At 31.8% G+C, this 21,461-nt stretch overlaps 3 protein-coding genes across 3 annotated transcripts; 2 read left to right on the top strand and 1 right to left on the bottom strand.

Moving 5' to 3' along the window:
* Positions 1–4,442: 4,442 nt before the first annotated feature.
* Positions 4,443–9,015, top strand: LOC126673800 (aminoaldehyde dehydrogenase 2, peroxisomal). Its single transcript, XM_050368078.2, has 15 exons — positions 4,443–4,640; positions 4,751–4,893; positions 5,029–5,109; positions 5,196–5,344; positions 5,792–5,884; positions 5,970–6,093; positions 6,222–6,287; positions 6,371–6,437; positions 6,625–6,701; positions 7,478–7,591; positions 7,861–7,938; positions 8,024–8,175; positions 8,301–8,361; positions 8,466–8,572; positions 8,737–9,015. Exons 1-15 carry the CDS (start codon positions 4,532–4,534, stop codon positions 8,825–8,827), a joined length of 1,512 nt encoding a protein of 503 aa, XP_050224035.1. The 5' UTR covers positions 4,443–4,531; the 3' UTR covers positions 8,828–9,015.
* Positions 9,016–12,832: 3,817 nt separating this feature from the next.
* LOC126674154 (uncharacterized) lies at positions 12,833–17,866 on the top strand. The gene is made up of 15 exons (XM_050368541.2): positions 12,833–13,223; positions 13,313–13,410; positions 13,548–13,648; positions 13,735–13,813; positions 14,002–14,062; positions 14,211–14,257; positions 14,356–14,448; positions 14,817–14,907; positions 15,170–15,218; positions 15,864–15,980; positions 16,074–16,221; positions 16,538–16,630; positions 16,756–16,824; positions 17,310–17,352; positions 17,627–17,866. Exons 1-15 carry the CDS (start codon positions 13,166–13,168, stop codon positions 17,725–17,727), a joined length of 1,248 nt encoding a protein of 415 aa, XP_050224498.1. The 5' UTR covers positions 12,833–13,165; the 3' UTR covers positions 17,728–17,866.
* Positions 17,867–18,198: 332 nt separating this feature from the next.
* LOC126671009 (E2F transcription factor-like E2FE) lies at positions 18,199–21,089 on the bottom strand. Its single transcript, XM_050364700.2, has 10 exons — positions 20,679–21,089; positions 20,483–20,603; positions 20,317–20,394; positions 20,141–20,206; positions 19,924–20,041; positions 19,683–19,750; positions 19,516–19,588; positions 19,357–19,418; positions 18,855–19,254; positions 18,199–18,536 (listed from the first exon to the last, which is right to left on the bottom strand). The coding sequence occupies exons 1-10, from the start codon at positions 20,771–20,773 to the stop codon at positions 18,445–18,447; spliced, it is 1,173 nt and encodes a 390-aa protein (XP_050220657.1). The 5' UTR covers positions 20,774–21,089; the 3' UTR covers positions 18,199–18,444.
* Positions 21,090–21,461: the final 372 nt, after the last annotated feature.

Raw genomic sequence — 21,461 nt, 5'->3', positions numbered from 1 at the left:
CTTTGTCAATTATGAAAAAAAAATTATAATTATTCCTAATTATCTCCAATTAACCTAACTCTAAAAAAGCTACACCTTCACCACCTTCTTCCATACCAATAGTTGTTGCAGCCTTCGTCGATTTCAGCAACCGGCAAAAAGGTCCCTCAATTCCAACAACCGGAATCGAGGTTTTTGGTTTAGTATGATAATAGTTTATTGTTATTTTTTTTTTACGGTCATATTTGTGTGTTCTTTCTTCTTATGTTTTTCAATTAAAAATTCTTCAATTTTTTTGTCTATAAATTTCACAAAATAATACAAAAAGCGGAATATATTATATTATTCCCTCTGTCCCAATAGATTTGTTCATTTTAAAAAAAAATTCCAAAACTCTTTTCCACTTTTAAAGATAATAATTTTTAAATTTAATTTTTTTATATTCTTCATATTTAAAGTCCACTAATGAACTTACTGACCCTATATTAAATAAGAGTATGATTAAAAAAATTTACAAAATTCATAATAATGATTATATATATATATATATATATATATATATATATATATATATAATATTGTGATTATCGTACCTGATTTTTAATGGCTTAATACATTATTTAATACCTAAACTTTACCATTTTATTTTAATGCGATCTCTAAATTAATTTTTTTATTTTATTAGACCTCTTAACTATTTTCTTTGTTCTATTTAACCATTAAATTTTACCATTTTGTTCCTTGTGACCTCCGAACTAATTTTGTGTTCCATTATACCTTTTACTATTTTTTTATTCTATTTAACCCTCAAACTATACTATTTGTTCTATTTAACCCCTTAACTATTCTTTTTACCTATTGCACATTTAAACTTCTAATTTTTACCTGTTTAACCTTCTCAAAAATACAACTATTTAATTTTCCACCTTATGATTTTTTAAAAAATGTATTTTTTTAATAATATTTTTGTAAATTATTGACGACAGTATAAATTAGAAATATTTAAAGTTGATCAAATAATTAAATGATATTACTTTTTAAACATGCAAATGTTTTTTTACATTTCAACAATGGTAAAAGGATTTTTTCTCTTTTGGTTAACGATATTTATAAAATACATAAATTTATTATACTTTGATAATATTATATGAATGTTTAATTGTTTAAAAAATATAATTTTTAGTGTGTTTCATAAATTTAACTCAAATTTTTAATTTTAGAAATTTTAAGATACCAACTTTTAATTTTTTACAATTTCAAACTTTTCAAATCAATTACAAATCTTTTAAGTTTGTGTTTAAATTGTAAAACACGCTAAAATTCATGATTTTTAAAGTAATTAATACTTAAATGGATTTTTAAATAATATATAAAATACATCGCTCTTTATTTTAAATGTAAGATACATACTCATATTTTTTTCTAAAATCAATACATTGTATGAGAGGTTAAATGGGTAAAAAAAATAGTTTAGATTTGAGGGGTTAAATAAAATAAAAAAAAATAGTTAAGAGGTTCAATGAAATAAAAAATTAGTTTAAGGGTCGCATGGAATAAAGTGGTAAAAATTAGGGGTTAAATAGATAGAAAAAATAGTTAAGAGGTTCAATAGAATAAAAAATAGTTCAAAGATTACATAGAATAAAATGGTAAAATTTAGGCATTAAATAATAAATTAAGCCGATATTTAATCATTTATTTGATAACTCATGTATAAATCCAACGGCAATCGAGAAAAACACAAATGATCGAGCTAGCTAGTTGTTGACACTTGGCACCATTGCTCGTTCATATTATAATTGGTCAATTTATCATTTAGAAACATTTGAGTCACTTTCAACGTAAACTTTATTGCATTAATAAACTCTTATTTTATCCATCATTTGAAGTACTAATCTCTTGAGAAACAACATACGGGACATGTCTGGCCCTACCGACGATGAATGTTTTCTTCGACTGTGCTATGACTAAGTTGATTTGGAGCAAGCTTTTCGAACAAAGGATCAATTCACCCCCTCAATTTGGCACGAAATATCAAAATACTGGACGTGCCAAGTTGAGAGGTGAATTGATCCTTTATTCCAAGCTTTTCTATTACGATTTGTTATTAAGAAAACAAACATTATATAGATTTCTTTTTTTGATGAAAAAACATTATATAAATTGAATCATGAATCACGACAACTAATGAAAGTTAACAGCGTATATTATAAATATACAACTCCATTGAATTATGAAATTGAACTATCGGTCTATATAAGTAGATAATTCAATTTTTGTTTCGTTAAATTGAATGCGTTGATTGTTTTTAAATAATGGTTAACTCATTAATACAAATAACACCACTAATTAGTTAACTATATTTTATATAATATTATTTGCTAAAATATAAAATTTAATTATCAAATAATTTAATTAAATAAAATACATTTATAGGAAAAAGAAAATTTGAAGTTATTTAAATTGTATATTTTTTTTTGTAAAATATTATTTTAAGAAAAAACAGTAATATTTTAAAAGAGTGCGCTTTATTGGTGTAAATTATAATTTTAAGAAAAACAGTATTTTTTTAAAGATAGATAACAAAATATTATCCTTATTCTTGAATTATTTTTTATAAATTTGACTTGTTTATCAAACTTCGCACGGTCGTTTATGATTCTAAGTCATAGTTTTCATTAGTCAAAGATGCCCATAAATGATTAAATTATAAATTTAGAAATCTAATTAAATAAAAGTGAAAGTTCAGGGATCTATGATGATTTTTTTTTATCATATTAACACTGAATTATTATCATTTAATATAAATGTGGAGTAGGTTTGGGGGCTCATTGGCTTTATCTATGGAAGAAGAGAATATGCATTTATTCTTTTGATTGTTTATTTATACATTTTTGCATTCAGATGAATCATTTATATATTTGCAGGGAAAGTGATGACAAAATCATTTTATCGATTATAAAAAAAATAAAAAATAAAATCATTTGATGGTTTAGATATAAAAATGTAATAAAATAGTAAAAGAATTTGGTGTAACAACAAAATGTATTGCAGGAAGATCAGACTCCAGGTTGGCCATTAGTATATTAAAATCAGAAAAGGATAGAGGGGGTTGGGTTGGGATTGCGATCTTCAAAATAATATTGCGCATCAATTATGAGTAGTACGCGTATGTAGTCGGGCCACGTACTGATCTTTTTGTCAAAAATTAAATTATATTGAGATAAGGTATAAAAATGTCCCTAATATTTATCCAAAATTTCACTTGACCCTTCTATATTTTTAGATCTCAATTAGGACCCTCATGTTACCACCAAAGTGCGAAAATCACCTTAATATTTTGAAAATTAAATATTAGACCCCTCTGTTAGACGGGGTTAATTTCGTCGCTAAACTGAGGGTCATTTTTGCACCTTTCAAATTATTATGGTCATTTTAGCACCTCAGTGGCAACATTAAGGTCATTTATATGATCTCCAATTATGGTTGATGCATGATGATGAGTGCGCTTCATGTACTCTTTTTTTTTGTAATTTTCATATGTTTTTTAATTGTCCATCCTCTTATTTTATTTTTTAATACCTGTCAAAATATGAATAGAAAAATAAAAAAGTAATTAAATAATCTAAAAATCAGTAAAATTACTTGAGATAGTTGAAGATGTAAGGTATGACTATAATAGAATACAAACATAATTTGGAAATTTAGATTAACGTTTTCTTGAATTTACAAAATGTTTTAAAAAAATTATGTGATAGATTATTAAAAACAGATAGAGTATCAAAGCTAGATGGTTACCTAAAGTATGTCCAAACTTTTCCAATAAATGGAATTTTATTAGTGTATAAGTTTTTCTTTATAAGGAAATAAGATGATGATTCTGCCAAGTCTAATTAAATGCTATTAGTAATTTAGTATTGGTATTCAACTTGAAAACTACTTGCATTATTCCATTTATCAAATTTAACTTGAGATCAAATAATTAAAAAAAAAACAAGTGTTTAAAAATAATTAATTTGAATCTAATTTTAAATATGTTTAATTTTTTTAACTTCAATTAAGAAATTTAAGCTCTCATATTTAAGTATAATCATTATTTTTAACCATACACACATATAAATGTTATTTATTTTACTTATTATTATGCATATATCTAAAATTGTTTAATAATATCAAAAGGATATTTCATCAATTCTGATCAGAAGATATTTTAGTCTCAAGTTTAGTCGTCGGACAAGATTGATATAAAATAGAAATTGTGGTAGAACATAGCTATGAAATAAAGCTTAGGAACTATTACGAGAGTGAAACAAAAGTTGAGGGACTGCAAACTAAAATTACCCATATGAATAAATTTTCCGAAAAGGATTTTGATTAGGACATATGATCCGAGTAGGATTAATATACTGTATGACTATCCCATCACTATAAGACTATAAGTATAACATCATCCAAATTAGTTCATTACTCATAGCTTTGTCCTCACAAAATAAAATACCTCAAAAAAAAAACAAACTCAAAACTATAAAAAATACAGGTAAAACACTCATCAATGGCGGTCCCAATACCCAGTCGACACCTCTTCATCAACGGTGAATGGAGAGAATCCCTTCTCAAGAAACGCATCCCTGTCATCAACCCTTCTACTGAACAGATCATCGGTTTGATCACTTTACTTTTGCTTTTTAAAACTCTTTTTAATTTCAGTAGGGTTTTGGTTTTATGTTGTTTTAAGATTAAATTCGATTTTGTTGTTGATGATGGAGTACAGGTGATATACCAGCTGCTACTTCAGAAGATGTTGAAGTGGCAGTTGAAGCTGCCCATAATGCTTTTTACAGGAATAAGGGCAAGGATTGGGCCTTCACTCCTGGTGCTTTTCGTGCTAAGTATCTGCGTGCTATTGCTGCCAAGGTTTCACTACTTTTGTTCATACCCACATCCCATATTATTTATTACAAATTGAATGTCATGCTCAAGTTATTCTTGTTCAAATTTAGTAGTCCTGAATTGACATATGTTGAATTTTAAATCTTTGATTGCTTGCAGATAACGGAGAAGAAATCTGTCTTTGCGAAACTCGAATCAATTGATTGCGGTAAACCATATGATGAGGCGGCGTGGGATATGGTTTGTTCTTTGACAGTTTGATTTCTTTGAACTGTTTCAGCCAGTATGTTGCAAATCGACTTATATGTACTTCTTATGCTGTGTAGGATGATGTTGCTGGTTGTTTTGAGTACTATGCTGACCTTGCTGAAGGTTTAGATGCCAAGCAAAAGGCTCCTCTTTCTCTTCCTATGGATACATTTAAGGGTCATGTTCTTAAGGAGCCGCTTGGTGTTATTGCGTTAATCACTCCTTGGTATTGGCTGCTTCTCTTGTTTAAACTATACGTTTTCTCTATTTACTTAATTAGTTTGTTAAATTTTTATATTCCCATCATGTCAACTGCTTGTAATTTTCTTAATTAGTTGGCTTTTGTATTCTCTGGTTGGTTCCTTGTCAATGGACAGTGTTACCAATGAGTTATGTAGTACTATTCACACTTTTATTACCAGTTTTATTACAAGTTCTTATCTCGTTGATTATAACATAGCTTAATAATTGTTCTTTTGTAGTTATATTATAATATGTTATTAGTAACCTGTTGGGTGCATGAGTCTTAAGCATTTGACCTTCCCATAATTTCAAGGAGTATAATCACACTTTCAGTTTCGTAGTCTCAACTGTTTTTGCTATTATAAAACTGGTGCATACAAAATGTTTGCTAGTGCTGATATCTAAGACTTGCTTACTGTTTATGTTGAAGGAATTACCCTCTATTGATGGCCACGTGGAAAGTCGCTCCAGCTTTGGCAGCAGGTTGCACGGCAATACTGAAACCATCTGAACTTGCGTCGTTGTATGTTTACAATTAACTTGAGGCTGTACCTTTTCTGATTTTAGTATCATGCTATGTCCAGCTCTAATTCTTATGTTATCTTTAGGACCTGTTTAGAGCTGGGTGAAGTTTGTAGGGAGGTTGGTCTTCCACATGGTGTCCTCAATATTCTAACTGGACTGGGCACTGAAGCTGGTGCTCCTTTGGCATCTCATCCTCGTGTTGACAAGGTTGACTTTACTGCTGTTATACTCTGTATAGGAGATTCATTCAAGTTGATTTTAAAATATAATAGGTCTGGGTTCTTTCTGATTTTGTGTATGCATATGTAGTTATAATTGTTAGTTCTTTTAAACAGGTAGCATTTACTGGAAGCACAGCTACTGGGAGCAAAATAATGGCAACTGCAGCTCAGATGGTCAAGGTATGCCGGTGTGAACATTATGTTTCTCCATATGATAAATTTTATTTAATTATGCCAGTTACCACATGCTACTTCTTTTACAGCCTGTTTCGATGGAACTTGGTGGTAAAAGCCCATTCGTTGTGTTTGAGGATGTTGATCTCGACAAAGGTTATTTCTCTACTAAGCAACGTTTTAATCCTGCTTTCTCGTCTATTATAGGGTCTAGAGTTTCTTCATTCTAAAAAAATTGTTCATAGCGCTCTGGTTTCGAAGACCCATCTCAATGGCTAGAAAAAACATTTATATATGCAGGTAATGGTATTAATTCTAATCTTTTGTATTTTTTGGTACATAGCTGCTGAATGGACTGCCTTTGGTTGCTTTTGGACAAATGGTCAGATATGCAGTGCGACATCCCGCCTAATTGTGCATGTAAGTCTGATAGATTAGATATTGCATGATTTCATGATTCTAACACTTGCATCCATAAATTACCCTCTCTCTCCGTCTGAGATACAAATTGTAGTTTTGTTCTGATATTTTGTTCTGTATATCTGGCCATCCCAACCACGGCTCTGTAGAACTAATCAAGATAATGAAATCTTAGTTTTCTTTGCAACAGCAAAGAAGACAAAACTGTTATTCTGTTGGATGAATCAAGCTTTTTAAGAATTTATGTTGCTTTTTCATGATGTGGCTATATGTTGAATTACAGAGTGGATCAAACATCAGATCTTAACAATGAGTTAAAATAAAATAAAAAGGGGTTCTAATATAGAAAGGAAATCAAGCAAGAGGGAAAATTAGATATCAATTGTAATTTTAATTTGTTCTTTTTAAAGGATATTTTTTGTCAATACCAAACCTATCTTAAAAATGATGCCATTTATAAATTGAATCACACATTATGATAGTCGGAGTTGTGTTTATAAATTTTATGTTAGATTTCTGTATTTTATATCTAAAGGATAGGTGGTTAGTACTTTATACACGCTTCTATCTTTATTTGCGTCTGATAAATCATAAGTTTGAACCTACATAAAAGTAGAACACAGCTAGCTGTATATTTCCCATATTTGAAGTTCTATCAAAACTAGTAGTGATTGATGATGGAGAGAGAAAAGTTCAATGAGTGCTGCAGCTAGTAGTTAGCTAATATTATTTGGTAGTATAACTCATCAGATACTATCCTTACTTTAATCTTTCAGGAGAGCATTGCAACAGCATTTTTAGACAGGCTTGTCAAATGGTGCCAAAATATTAAAATATCGGATCCCTTTGAAGAAGGTTGCAGACTTGGTCCAGTCGTGAGTGGAGGGCAGGTGAGAATTTTTTTAAACTTCCTGCATCTTGTTTTAAAAATAAGGTAGACAGAATAACTTAAGGTCGGGATTTTCGGTTGCATGCTAAAGATTTTGAACAAGATGGTTATGTTGATAATTTTCTCTGTAATTCCCGACAATTTGGTATACAATGTTTGAGTTTTACAACAATTTAATTTAAATGCTTATGGTATTCACTACTTCAAACTTTGGACTCAATCTGATGAACTGAAGATGCTAAATTTAACACATCACTAACATTGTTGCAGTATGAGAAAGTCATGAAATTTATATCAACTGCCAGAAGTGAAGGAGCGACCATTTTGTCTGGTGGTGATCGTCCAAAGGTACATATGATTTCCATTTTCTCCTTACTGGTGTTTTGTATGTAAGTCTGGGAGATTTCTTGAATTGCTTGTAAATGAATTACAGCATCTAAACAAGGGATTCTTCATTGAGCCAACCATCATTACTGATGTAAATACCTCTATGCAAATTTGGAGAGAGGAAGTCTTTGGACCTGTTCTGTGTGTTAAAACATTCAGCACTGAAGAAGAAGCCATTGAGTTGGCAAATGACACCATGTGAGTCGATTTCCGAATCTCAGCAATAATAGTGGCCGTGTCCCGTTCCATAGTATATTTGTACCACATAGATTCTTTTTTTAACCAGAGAGATTCTATTTTGACATTGTCGGTATGTTCTGCAGTTATGGATTGGGTGCTGCTGTGATGTCAAAAGATCTGGAAAGATGTGAACGTGTGAGCAAGGTAAGACTTGAGAAAGTAGCATTGAATCGTGTGAAAGTAATTCTTCCCTGATCAGTTGTTCGAGATTATTTTACTAAATATTTGCTTCTTTTCCTGCTTTACAGGCTTTTCGGGCAGGTATTGTGTGGATCAATTGCTCGCAGCCATGTTTCTGTCAAGCCCCATGGGGAGGCATCAAGCGTAGCGGATTTGGACGTGAACTAGGAGAATGGTATGGCCTTAGAGAATCGAAACATTCCTCACCTTTTACAATCGGGAGAACCGAGTTAAATTAAGACAGTCTCCACTTAAATGCAGTTTGATTATTATTATCACCAACTAACAGCAGTGGATTGCGAATGCTGATTTTGTTTTGATACTTTGTAATTATTGCAGGGGACTCGAGAATTACTTGAGCGTGAAGCAGGTGACGCAGTACATCTCAGACGAACCATGGGGTTGGTACCAGTCTCCTTCAAAGCTGTAAGAGATGTTTGTGAGAGCTGAACTATAATTTCTTAGGCGCCGTAAAACCGGGAATGAATGTACTAATATTAGAAGCATGCAGCAAAAATAAGATGTTGAGATAATAAGAAATTGTTGCAGATTTGACAGAACTAGTTTTTACTATCATATGATTTAATAAGAGTGGTGTGGAGTGTTTTTATCTTCAAATGTTGTTGAAAATTTGTCAGATTCATTCTGATAAACAGATCTAGTCCCCCACCTAATAAGTTGTGGCATCAGAATGAATTGTCAATGGCCAACCTCCCTCCATGTTTTCAAGGCTGCATAACCGCTAGATCTGAAGGCATTGCCTTTAGCTTAAAGTCACCTATTTAGTTTAAATCCCAATACTGGTTCCCATAGCGTTTGAAAACTGGCTTTCACCTTTTTAGCTTCTTAGTCAACAAGCAAGTTTCTAAGGTATCTGTATGCATGGGCAAAGTGTAAGGCGGGCAATTATTCACTTTATAAGTATTAGTTTTTAAATAATATTGGTAATATGAATTTAATAGTATTATTTTGTTCACCTTATCTTTTTTTATTTTGGCCATCTTTATTAAATAAAAAAATATATCAGTTTTTTTTCTGAATCTGTCATTGTATGTGCCTATCGTATGATCAATTCAATTGACCAACCCATATAATTCTAAATTTTGATAAAAGAAAAAAAGAGGGGATTGCATATTTATAAAATGTAAAATTAACTCTTCATAATTTTTTTTGGTATTATTGATTTTATAATTTCATTCATTGTATGATATTATCTTTACGCTTTCATCTACTTGAAAAAAATTTCTAATACACATTATTTAAAAAAGAATAATAAATAATGCAAATTTTTATTTTGGCCTAATGTGTTAAAAGCACTCGACCTTTTAACTAATTTTTAATCCTACCCAGACGTTCAAATTTCTTTTACAAATTGACCCTTTTTGCATTAAATTGATATTTTTTGAAGAATTTATTTGCATTTTGCCCATATAAAAAAAGGTCAATTTAATACTTAATGGTACAATTGAAACGAGAAAATGTGGAATAGGATAACATTGATCAGTTTTTAAAGTCAGAATAGGATTGAAAAGGGGTAAAAGGTCACGTGTTTTTAAGGCATTAGACCTTTTATTTTTGTATTGTAAATTATATTATATACATCTTATCAAAGATATTAATTAAAAGCTCAATCACCAAAAAAATCCTATACCTTTTAGCCCCTTTCAGTTGCACTCCAACGTTGCAATTTTATCCAATTCACCCAAATTCGCACCTTTGAACTTCAATTACACCTTAAAAACTAAATCGATCCTTTTTTATTAGAAAAAATGCCAATTTTATTCTTCATTTTTAATTTATTTTCTAAAAATCATATAATGTTATAAAATGAACAAAAAGACCCTCTTCCCCACAAATTCAAAAATTAATAATACAATTTTATTTGATTTATATTTAAATATATAAAATAAAGTAAAATTTCACTGTCACACGCTTTCGACATCGACACCTTTTCTCCGACTCCGACATATATTCAAAACAATTAATATTTTCTAATCAAATAAATTTTATTTATTCAAATATTTAATTAATATAAATTATTTAATAACAGATCATTATTATTATTTTGAAAAAATTGACAACCCGCTTGTTTTTCTCGTGACGAACCCGTTCGTCACGATGAAGACGAACCCGTTCGTCACAAGGAAGAAAATTGGATAAAATTTGGAATTTAATTTTTTGATTTTGTTTAAGGCATGATGGGAGGGATAGGTGGCCAGAGTAAATGCCACATGGGCTGTTGGCAACGACTATTTTAATTCCATGTCAGTAAATTTAACGCTGAAACAATCTGCCGTTAAATAGGGAGAAAATTACAAAAGTGAGCTAAACACGCTCAATTATTACAATAGTGCTAACCCTTCTAATTATTTATATCAATGCTAATTTTAACTTTACAATTAATGTGTCAGTTTTCATATTTATTTCACCTAATGCTAACTCTCTCTCAAACTAACATGTGTCCTTCTCTATTCCAACTTTACAATTAACTTTACCATTTCTCTTTTTTTTTTACCGTCTTTCTCTATTTCAAATCCAACGTGGCAATGCATATATAGTTTACGAGACTTCATTCTATACTCACTATTTCATTTATCTCCTTATAAATTAATCTCTTAAAATAACAAATTTTATATTAAAAAAATATTTAAAGCTCCATTATATTCCCTTTTTTTATAAATAAAATTTCATTAATTTAATAGACTTCAAACTAGATACAGTCGACCCTCTTATAATTAATATACATGGCGGACCAAAAATTTATTAACTATTAAATTTATTAATTTAATAATTATTAAAATTATTAATTTATTAAATTTGTATCTAAAAAATAAAAAAAATATAGTTTAAGTCATTTAATTTGCAAAAACCTAATATTTATATTATATTACAAAAACATCAACTAATAGAGTGTTTATCCCATGCAATAGTTGTTCCATGTCATATGTACAACAAGCTAATTAGCATTTGCGATAGAAATTTTTTCAATTATTATTTGAATTTTTAATCATTACAAATTTTACATGGCTTGATTTGTTGCATGAATAACATGGCACAACGGTTGTATTATATAATTTTCCAACTAAACACACTTCACAATTTGGCTATTGATAAGAATTAAGCTCACCTTGACCTTTTTAAAAAGCCAATAATAACTGATTAGCCAACTAGCTTGTTAGTTAGGTTTGTTGATTTAATCTAAATTTTACTGCATACTTAGCTGGAGATTCCTACTGCATACTTAGAAACCTTGCCTAAATTACGTTTTGTGTTAATTTTTTTAATTAAATAGAGTTTGTGAATGATTACATAATTTGTTTGTAAGGATATCTTAGTTTTTTTCTCTTGCTGTGATAAAACTAGCCTTTGAGAGGTTTAGATTTGCAGTACCATGCTTGAAATGCTTATGCCACCTGCTCTTATTTTTCACAAATTTTTTTTAAGAATAACCAAACATATGAAAAAGTATTTAGATATTAGGTAAAGGATACATTTTAACTTTCTTTGTAAAAAAAAGATAGAAAAGTCCAGTATCTAATTGTAAGTGTTTGTTGAATGGTATTGAGTCCAACTCTAATTTTTTAGATTTCTGCTTTTTTTATCTATGTTATACATAGCAGATACATATGTTATACATATCAGATACATATTAGAAGCAGTTTAAATATATTTATTTTTAAATATATATTAATTCATCAAACGTGTTTGATATGTTTCTTAAATGTATTTATTAGGTAAATTTTTAATATATAATTACATGATAAATATATCCTTAATATGCGACTTCTCGTCAATGGTGGTACCTCAATGCCTTCGAGATACATTTTCGGTACATCTCCTATACATTTCCGATACATCTTGCATACGTCATCAATACATATCAGAAACACAAAGAATATTTAAATATATATTATATAAATATATATGTATTTTAGATGTATTTTTAGATACATCTTTCATATACAATTAAAACATGACAAATATATCCTTAATACGTATCATTGATAAATAATTTACACAATTTACCAAAGAATATGACATGTTTTTATTTTAATATATGTTATAGATAAATTTCAACTACTCGTAAGTTATATATTCAATACGTTAAATATATAACTCAAATACAAATACTATACATATTCGACACATCTTTAAATATATAACTCAGGGTCATTTTTAGCCCAAAAAAATATTAGGGAGAAATGTGAAACACGGAGTAAACATTAGGGTCATTTTTGTACCTTAACCCTAGATGTATTGGTTCCTCAGAGGATTCGAAGAATAAACTTCTCCCGGTTCATAGCTATTAGAACACTGCTGGAAGTAGTGGGGCCAAAATAACGCACTGGGCCCCACCTGCTGTCCCAACAGAAAGATCATCTCCGCTGTCCCCTTTCTCTATGTGCGTAAAAAAGTAACGAGGAACAGACACTTTAAGGATTTGGGGTAACATATTTGGAAATTTCTCATAAAAACTTTGAACGTACTTATCGCTAGTGGGTGGCCTCCGCTCTTTCGTCTTCTTCTTCTTATCTTTTACATTTACACTCCTTCCTTAAACAATTCTCCCATTCCCACTCAATTCATAGTCAGCTACTTGCCAAAAAGTACTCTTTTTTTATTACAAAATCGTTGGTTCCTTTGGATTGTAGCTGGCACTGGATCCTATGGTGTAATATAATTGGTGGGTTCCTTTTAAAGTGTGGGATTTCCAAAAGGGTTCTCTTTGTTTTGAATTTTGAGGAATTAAAGATCTGGGTTTGAGGAGATGGGTAGCTCTGATGAGAAAGTTGTAGCTGTTATTATGGTTGGTGGACCCACTAAAGGTATTGAATTTTGCTTCATGTTTTGGTTTTCAAATGTTAGTTTGGAATTTTGAAGTCCTCAATTTGATGGTTATTTGTGGTCAATTCAGGAACTAGATTCAGGCCACTGTCATTGAATGTGGCCAAGCCTCTGTTTCCTTTAGCAGGACAGCCAATGGTTCATCATCCAATTTCTGCTTGCAAAAGGGTTTGTATGCTATTTAAACCCTCAATAAAATGCAGTAATACAAGTTTGCTAATGCCAATTTGGCAGTTTTTTAGTATCTTTTTTAGATCAAAATTAGTCTTTCCTTGTAACCTTATGGGTTGAATTTTGTGTTTCAGATTCCAAACCTAGCACAGATTTACCTTGTTGGATTCTACGAGGAGCGGGAATTCACATTGTATGTTTCAGCAATCTCCAATGAGCTTAAAGTGCCTGTGAGGTAACTAAGTTGATGATTAACTCTACCATTTGCCTTTATTTCGTAAGTTATATTATTTAATTGACTTCTGGAATCTATGATTCTAGATATTTGAGGGAAGATAAGCCACATGGTTCTGCTGGTGGTCTTTACAATTTCAGAGATATAATTATGGAAGACAGTCCGGTTTTCATTTTACCTTTTAACTTGTTTATACTACAAACGCTTTGCCTGTTGTCTAAATATCATTTTCATTAGCATCTTCATCTCTAACGATGTGGATATGCTTAAATTGTAATAACTTCCGGAGATTATAAGTGGACATTTTTCTTCACATTGAATGGTCAAATTAAATCGTGATTGCTCTTATGCAGTCTCATATCTTCTTGCTCAACTGTGACGTTTGCTGCAGTTTTCCACTCCCGGAAATGCTTGGTAATACCCGCATCTGGAATCTTCCTTAACTTCTTGCATTGTTTTGAAATAGTCCAATTCTTCTTCCATGAACCTTTAGATTTATCCTTGTTTTTGTTCACACGTGTTCAGGAGAATTCTTATGTTTATTTGCCTGTGATTTCTGCAGAGGCTCATAGAAGATATGGTGGGATGGGAACTATCCTAGTAATCAAGGTTGGTGGAGCGCTATAAAGCTTGTTAGGAGAAAAAAATCTGAGGTGTGCGTTTGGCAGCGTAATATAGCTCTGAGCATGTTTGACTTCTTTATGTAGGTTTCTGCGGAGTCAGCCAGCCAGTTTGGTGAATTGGTAGCTGATCCAGAAACTAAAGAATTGTTGCATTACACAGAGAAACCTGAAACTTTTGTAAGTATAATTTAGAGTTTGATCAAGTCAAATGGACCTTTCAAATCTAAATCATTTGATATTGCTTTGATTAACTGTTTACTTTCACTTTTCAATGATTTGTTTTTCTTATCCTTTTCTATAGAGTAGAATGGATCAGGACAATACAGAATTGTGTTATAAAATTATAACTCTTTTCATATCTATTATATTAATTCAGAAGTCTCTCTCCTAAGACATAACTAATATTTTTTCTCTTTGTGGGAATAAAATGCAAATTTATCCAACAAGCTTATTGTTGTTAGTAGCTGTTCTACCCTAAGCACTGCTTATTTCTGCTTCTTCTCTTTTCTTTGTTTCATTTATAATTATTTTTAGTTCAAATACAGGTAAGCGACTTGATAAATTGTGGTGTATATATATTCACACCAGATATATTTACAGCCATCGAAGGTGTTTCTTCTCAAAGGAAAGACAGAGGTTAGAGATCCGAACCGACTCAATACGATACTAATGATTTATATGTTTTTGGAGCACTGTCACTCTCATATTTCTTATTTTAACTATTGGTCTTAGGTTTAAACATGGACTTGATTTTGAAATATAGATCATCAAAGATTGATTTGTCTGTTCTACAATTTTCTTGTTGCAGTATATTTCTTTTGCTGATAGGATACTTGCTAGCTGCATGTTGTTGGTATTTCCTGGTCTAGAATTGTGACTCTAATTTTCTGCTTTGCAGCTAATCTGAGACGTGTTTCCAGCTTTGAAGCTCTTCAGTTTGCGACAAGGTATGCCTATTCCCATGCAATTTCTTGAATCATGGAATCAATGCTTTTTAGCTGGATTAAATATGTCATCAATTAGTATTGGAAAAATTAACAAATTTAGAACTATCAAATTTGCTATATTATGCATTTTTCTGTTTGTTTCTTCATCTCTACGTTCATAAGTTAATGGCTAATTGGCTAATAAGCTTTCTCCAGCTCCACTTTGGTAGTTTGGTAGCTAATGCGAGGGAGAACTTTTTTTTACAAACATTTAGGACGTAACTGACTGTATCTCCGTAAGTGCTTGTTAGTTTTGACTCTTTGAGATAACTTGAAACTACAGTGTTCTTGTAAGAAGAATTGAGTAATGACCTCATTATAATTTGGGGGAGAACATCATTACCGAATCTCATCTAATTTTAATAATAGGATGTTAATTTGCTATAAACAGCAGGATAACATTTGTTTTTACCTCTTAAGTTATGCATTAGCTTTGGTTAATCATATTCCTTGGAAAAAAAGTGAGAGAAAAAGTATATTTGCCCCTTGATGTAGAGATTCAAACTAATTCCTAAGATTTCCTTTATTTTTCAGCAACTTTCAGTCACCGTGTTATGTAATTGATAGACGGTCAACTTTTTGTTTTGACACAAATTTGCTCAACAGGAGTCTGCCCACAGATTTCGTGAGATTGGATCAAGACATCCTGTCTCCCCTAGCTGGGAAAAAACAATTTTATACTTATGAAACCATGGATTTCTGGGAACAAATTAAAACACCTGGGTAAGGAAAACTAGCTACAGTGTTATAGTGCTTACAGTTTTAACGTTGTCACTAGTTCCGTTATATGAACTTATCCCAAAATAAAAATTGCAGAATGTCACTGAAATGCTCTGCTTTATATCTTGCCCAATTTCGGCATACCACCCCTCATCTTTTGGCCAGTGGTGATGGTTCAAAGAGTGCCACCATCGTCGGTGATGTGTACATTCACCCATCGGCAAAAGTACATCCAACTGCTAAGGTAAAATTTCCATCCTTTTCTGATGTATGCTTTGCGGATAACAACGAGAGAGTATCAGCAGTATGTGCATTCTAGATAGTATTAAGTAAAATAATTACGGTGGACTTATTATTATGAATCACTTGCTATGTAACCATCCAAACGGATAATTAGGATAAGAGATTTATTTCAAATTTCTTGCGAAACTAAGAAAGTGATTGTACAAATTTCATTTTCGGAAAAGAGGATCACCGTGAAATTCAAAAAATTCAAAGCCAAAAACCTCGAAACTTGCGTATATAAACTGTGATTGACATTCTGGACTTTGGTGAAACAGATTGGACCCAATGTCTCAATATCTGCTAATGCCCGTATAGGACCAGGTGCAAGACTCATCAGTTGTATCATCCTAGATGATGTTGAAGTTAGGGTAAGAACTAAATGACAGCATTTGAAGCACATAAGATTGTAATTTTGCACCACCAAAAAGGAGTCGGTATGAGACCCTCTAAAGCTCGTAATAAGCTTGACTTTAACGATTCTTTTATTTCTCAGGATAATGCAGTTGTTATTCATGCAATTGTTGGGTGGAAGTCTTCTGTCGGAAGATGGTCCCGAGTCCAGGTAAGTTAATTTTCATGCGAAACCTGGTAATTTAATGATGACAATCAAATACACTATTCAAAAGTTATCTTGATGTTTGTGTAGTGGAAATGTAATTAAGGAATGAGAATCTGGCAATGGTCACATGTAGTGGTTTGTAAAAACCGAACCAAACTGACATATCTGGCTTGGTTAATGTTAAAATTATAAAACGAAAATAGATTTTCAGCTCAGCTCGGTCTTAAAAGTAAAAAAGATTCAGTTCACTCTTAATGCAAACCAAACCAAAACAATCAACCAAACCAACTGGTTTGGCTCGATTTGAAATATTTTTAATCTTTATTAGTTCGATTTGGTCCCGTTTCATTTGAAACACACACACACTCCTAGTTATTGTTTTTACGTCATTCATCTCGTCTGCTAATCTACTGCTTACTATTGGTGCAATTTTTCTCGTGTAATTCCTATTAGCATTTTCTTTACAAACCTCCGTCAACTGATTGCAGGCTGCTGGAGATTTCAACTCCAAACTTGGCATTACAATCCTTGGTATTTGTTTGATCCATCACTCTTATCTCTGATGTTGTTGCCTTTCATCTATGTTACACGGAAATAGAAATACTAAAACAAAAAAACGGTGAAACGGTATTTTTTACAAGAATGAGTTATTAATTTCAAATCTTAGAGTTTCAAAATGTTTCTGAAATTAGAAACAAAATGCACAAAAATAGAATTCGCTAAGTTTCCGTGCAACATAGGCTTTCACTTCCGAATAGAAAAATCGCAGCTCCTGCACGTTCTCATCATATTTTCTTTCCTACAGGTGAATCCGTTGATGTTGGGGATGAAGTGGTGGTAGTGAACAGTATTGTTCTTCCAAATAAGACGCTCAATGTTAGTGTTCAAGAGGAAATAATCTTATAGTGGACCTGTGTTTAGTCCTATCATGCTAATGTATTCTTTACTTGTCTTGATGTAGAAAAGCAGATATTTTTACTACTTAATTCTCATTTGTAAATTAATATTCAGAAATTCAAATAAAAAAATTCTTTGTTCTAATCAATTCTATACCTCCTTCCAAATTTTGCAACCTTGATTCTATTTTATTAATATGTTATTATTACTCTTATCTTGTCGTTAAGGGAGCACATATTCAGTTCAAATAGAACTAAACTTTTATATCTTTATAGTCAAATCGAATTAAATTTATAAAGATTTAAAATATTTTTTACCAAACTCATGGTTCAGTTCAGTTATTTTACTTCAGGTTTAACCAAAAACAGAAAATTAAAATTTATTTATAATTATAATATTAAATCAAGCTGAACAGAATTTATCTATTCGGTTTGCTGCATACCAATATCACCATATTCTTAATGTTTTCAGGCTCAAATATTGAAAAAGATTCAAACTTTTATTTAATACTTCTATTGGTAAGAATACAACTCATTAAAATGCAGCAGTGAAGCATGCAATCAAATCCTACACATTGAGAAAATGTGTACAACTCTCAAATGGAGGATGGGCATACTACATAAAAGCCGCATCTCTTTGCCTCTAAAACTATAAGAAAAATAAAAGATTAAGTATTAATGTGGAGTCTCAACACTTTGCAAGTCACCAAGAAACTGAAGTGAAGCGTTAGGAGATTTGTTCTACTGGTTTCTTCCCAGCAACTTCTGTGTACCATGATTGCCATGCTTCCATGTAATGAGCAAAAAGCTCTCTCAAAGCTGCACAAAAAATTAGCATCAGTATCAGTTTTCAATGCATCAACAACAAAATATAACATGGAGTAAGTGTGCTTGATAACTAGCCAAATACTGTCAACTAAGGGTTTGCATTTAGTTCGAACCGAACAGAATTTAAAAAATTAATTTTTTTCGAAACAGAACCGAACTGTTAGCATCCCAATTAGCATATCATGTAATAGTAGAAATGGAAACAAACAACTGACTGTTAGAGAAACGTATCAACTCATTGGATCATGAAGGTTTGTGAAATGCTTAATTTATTTCTTTCAATTTCATGCACAAAAAAATATGCTATACCTTGATTGTGATACTGAGGACGGTAAGTGGCCGCAAGACTTTCCCAGTCATGCGTTTGAGTCGGTTTGTTCTCAGTGTCACCATGTTTGGCCACAGTAACAGGAGCAAAAGGGCCAAACTGGTAACTCTTTGAACCCTGCTGTGAATCTTCACCTACACTGCTTCTGTCAGCCATAGTTACTGAATCTGCAACTTTTAATTGGTTATGCATTTTTGACTTCCCCATTTTCTCGTCCTCGGCTGAAAAATCAACTTTACTTCTTTTAAAACAAATGTTTGTAACATCAGCTCCGAATGTTCTCTTCCTAGACTCGACAGAAATATCACCAAAACCGCTTCTGGATTCTTCTCCAAAACCCAACCACCTGAACGCAGGTTTCCTGCCCTCTATTGTATGAGTCTGCATGTGACATAATATAATCAGAGCTAGAACAATATACGATAGCAATTACTTTAAAGACTGAAAGTTTATTTGGTCAATAATTATTTGCCAATGTAGTACCTTTTCGATAAGTTTCAAGGACGACAGGACATTTGCAATGTCATACAACCTTCTAACTTTTGCTGCAGTTCACAAAATAAATGTACAATTGATCAGTCAAATCTACTATTTTCAATAATTAAAATGGAAAATTTAAAAAAGGAAAGTTAAGACAATTACTTCTCATAATAGGTGAATTGTGACCATCTCCAAGCAAAAACTTGGCAGCTTCATCAAGGGAGATTAGATCGACCTGAAAATACAGCAATCATTACTGTTATTATATCAGATTCACAAAAAAACAGGGAAAACCTATTCACAATTTACATCACCAAGTTCTAACTCACTTTAGAGCACACAAAGAGCTTGACAAAATTCTGTGTCAGCAGCCCCAACGATTTTTCTTTTCTAGTATCTGAAAGGAAACCACATAAACCAATTATAAGAAGCCACGAAAAAACAGTTTCAACAATTTAGTAGATAACTCAAAATCATAAATCCCTCCTCTTAACAATCCAATTCATAATGAGTACTTTAAAAGAATCTCATTTCTTAATTAGAAATCATATGGTTATGGAGAACATTTACCGATTCTTGATGCAGCAGTTGATTTAGGAACACCACTAGGAATTGAATTTTCATTTTGGCTTCCAATATTAGGGTTAGAATCACAGTCATCATCATCATCATTCTCATCATCCGATAGCTAAAAGAAAACAAACATCAGTTATACCACTATTATACCATCACTCTACAATTCAATAAAGATGTAAAAATTCCAAAACCCTAATAAAATTAAACTTACTTTCTCACAATTATTGCTGTGCTGCTTCTTATCAAAACTACTAAAATTCTCCTTCAAACCCTCCTCCTAAAACATCATCAACAATCTCAAACTCAGTCTCAATACGAAATCATAAATCATTTAAAGAAAACCCAAAAACAATAAGAAAAACAAGAAAGATTCCGTCTTTTTTTTACCTTCATTTGCTGTAATACTTTAGGAATAGCTCCAAATCCTTTCCATGTATACTTATTTTTCGCTTTTCTTACAAGAACCTAAAACAAATCAAATACCCAATTGAGCAACACAAATAAAATACACAAAAAGTTAAAATCTTTCAAAAAAAAAAAAAAAAAAACTCACCCCAACACTCTCTAAAACGTTGACTATATCATAGATCCGCCGCCGCTCAACACCTAATTTAGAGGCGGCATCGTCAAGACCAATCACTTCAATGCCGTCTCTATCATACAAGCTGACAAAACTGCAAGAAACACATCGAACTGTAAGAATTTCAGACATAAAAAAGGACCCAGAACCCAGAATTTTAGTAGCTTACTTTGTGCATAAAAGACCTAGAGATTTTTGTTTCCGGCTGTAAGCGTGGTGTCGAGAAGAGGAGGTTTCAGGGGCTTCGGCGAACGGAAACTGCATGTCGTTTGTGAAGTTTTAATTCCGGTGAGAAGTGAGGACTGGGAGAATTGAGGAACACGGGTGTGCGAGAGATGGAAATACCGTTAAAAACAAAGAGGGTTTATTTAATGGCGCGGGGAATTTTTTTGAAAGAGGGGGATTTAACATTTGGAAACGGGGGATTTGGGGTTTTGAAGTTTGAATTTTGTGGGAAAGATTAGCGGGAATTTGAAATCTTCGCGTGCGGGCGAATTGGACTGCCTGCCTGTAACGTTCGGTTCCATAATGATTCCATTTTTTTCATTCATTACTCCCTCCGTGGTCGAACCAGAATTGAATATGTGGTCGGACCAAAAGTGACCACTGGTTACTGATTTAATAGTTGAACCCATTAAGTAAAATTGTGAAACAAACAAATTAGACCTAGTCCGTTCAACTCCGATTCAATCAGATCAACTACCAGTTCTTTTGATTCAATCTAGTTAGACTAAATATTAGGGTTTTTTTTAGATTTGTTGGAACGAACAATTGTTTATTATTGGTTCAACCGATTGAACTGACCAATTCCATTTTTTGTGGATGTCGTTTCAAAAGTGGCTCCTGCGATGCAGGACCATCGAGATGAATAATCATTTAGTGTAGAACGTTCAGGGATTAGGCTCTACTAGAACGTTCTGAATGCGGTGCGAACATGTCAAAAATCAAGCCT

The sequence above is a fragment of the Mercurialis annua genome, linkage group LG3 (genome assembly GCF_937616625.2).
Source record: "Mercurialis annua linkage group LG3, ddMerAnnu1.2, whole genome shotgun sequence".
Lineage (NCBI taxonomy): Eukaryota > Viridiplantae > Streptophyta > Magnoliopsida > Malpighiales > Euphorbiaceae > Mercurialis > Mercurialis annua.
The sequence above is the reverse complement of the archived record's forward strand: the minus strand, read 5'-3'. Positions and strand labels throughout refer to the sequence as shown.

Bases quoted from the DNA above. Each gene is read 5' to 3' on its own strand.
- LOC126673800 (XM_050368078.2), top strand. From the start codon at position 4,532: ATGGCGGTCCCAATACCCAGTCGACACCTCTTCATCAACGGTGAATGG. The intron at 6,094-6,221 runs GTTGACTTTACT...TCTTTTAAACAG, and splicing joins CTCATCCTCGTGTTGACAAG to GTAGCATTTACTGGAAGCAC. The intron at 8,573-8,736 runs GTATGGCCTTAG...TAATTATTGCAG, and splicing joins GGACGTGAACTAGGAGAATG to GGGACTCGAGAATTACTTGA.
- LOC126674154 (XM_050368541.2), top strand. From the start codon at position 13,166: ATGGGTAGCTCTGATGAGAAAGTTGTAGCTGTTATTATGGTTGGTGGA. The intron at 15,981-16,073 runs GTAAGGAAAACT...TAAAAATTGCAG, and splicing joins GAACAAATTAAAACACCTGG to AATGTCACTGAAATGCTCTG. The intron at 16,631-16,755 runs GTAAGAACTAAA...TTTATTTCTCAG, and splicing joins TAGATGATGTTGAAGTTAGG to GATAATGCAGTTGTTATTCA.
- LOC126671009 (XM_050364700.2), bottom strand. From the start codon at position 20,773: ATGCAGTTTCCGTTCGCCGAAGCCCCTGAAACCTCCTCTTCTCGACAC. The intron at 20,207-20,316 runs GTAAAAAAAAGA...ATGATGTTTTAG, and splicing joins AAGTATTACAGCAAATGAAG to GAGGAGGGTTTGAAGGAGAA. The intron at 19,751-19,923 runs GTAAATGTTCTC...GTTTCCTTTCAG, and splicing joins AACTGCTGCATCAAGAATCG to ATACTAGAAAAGAAAAATCG.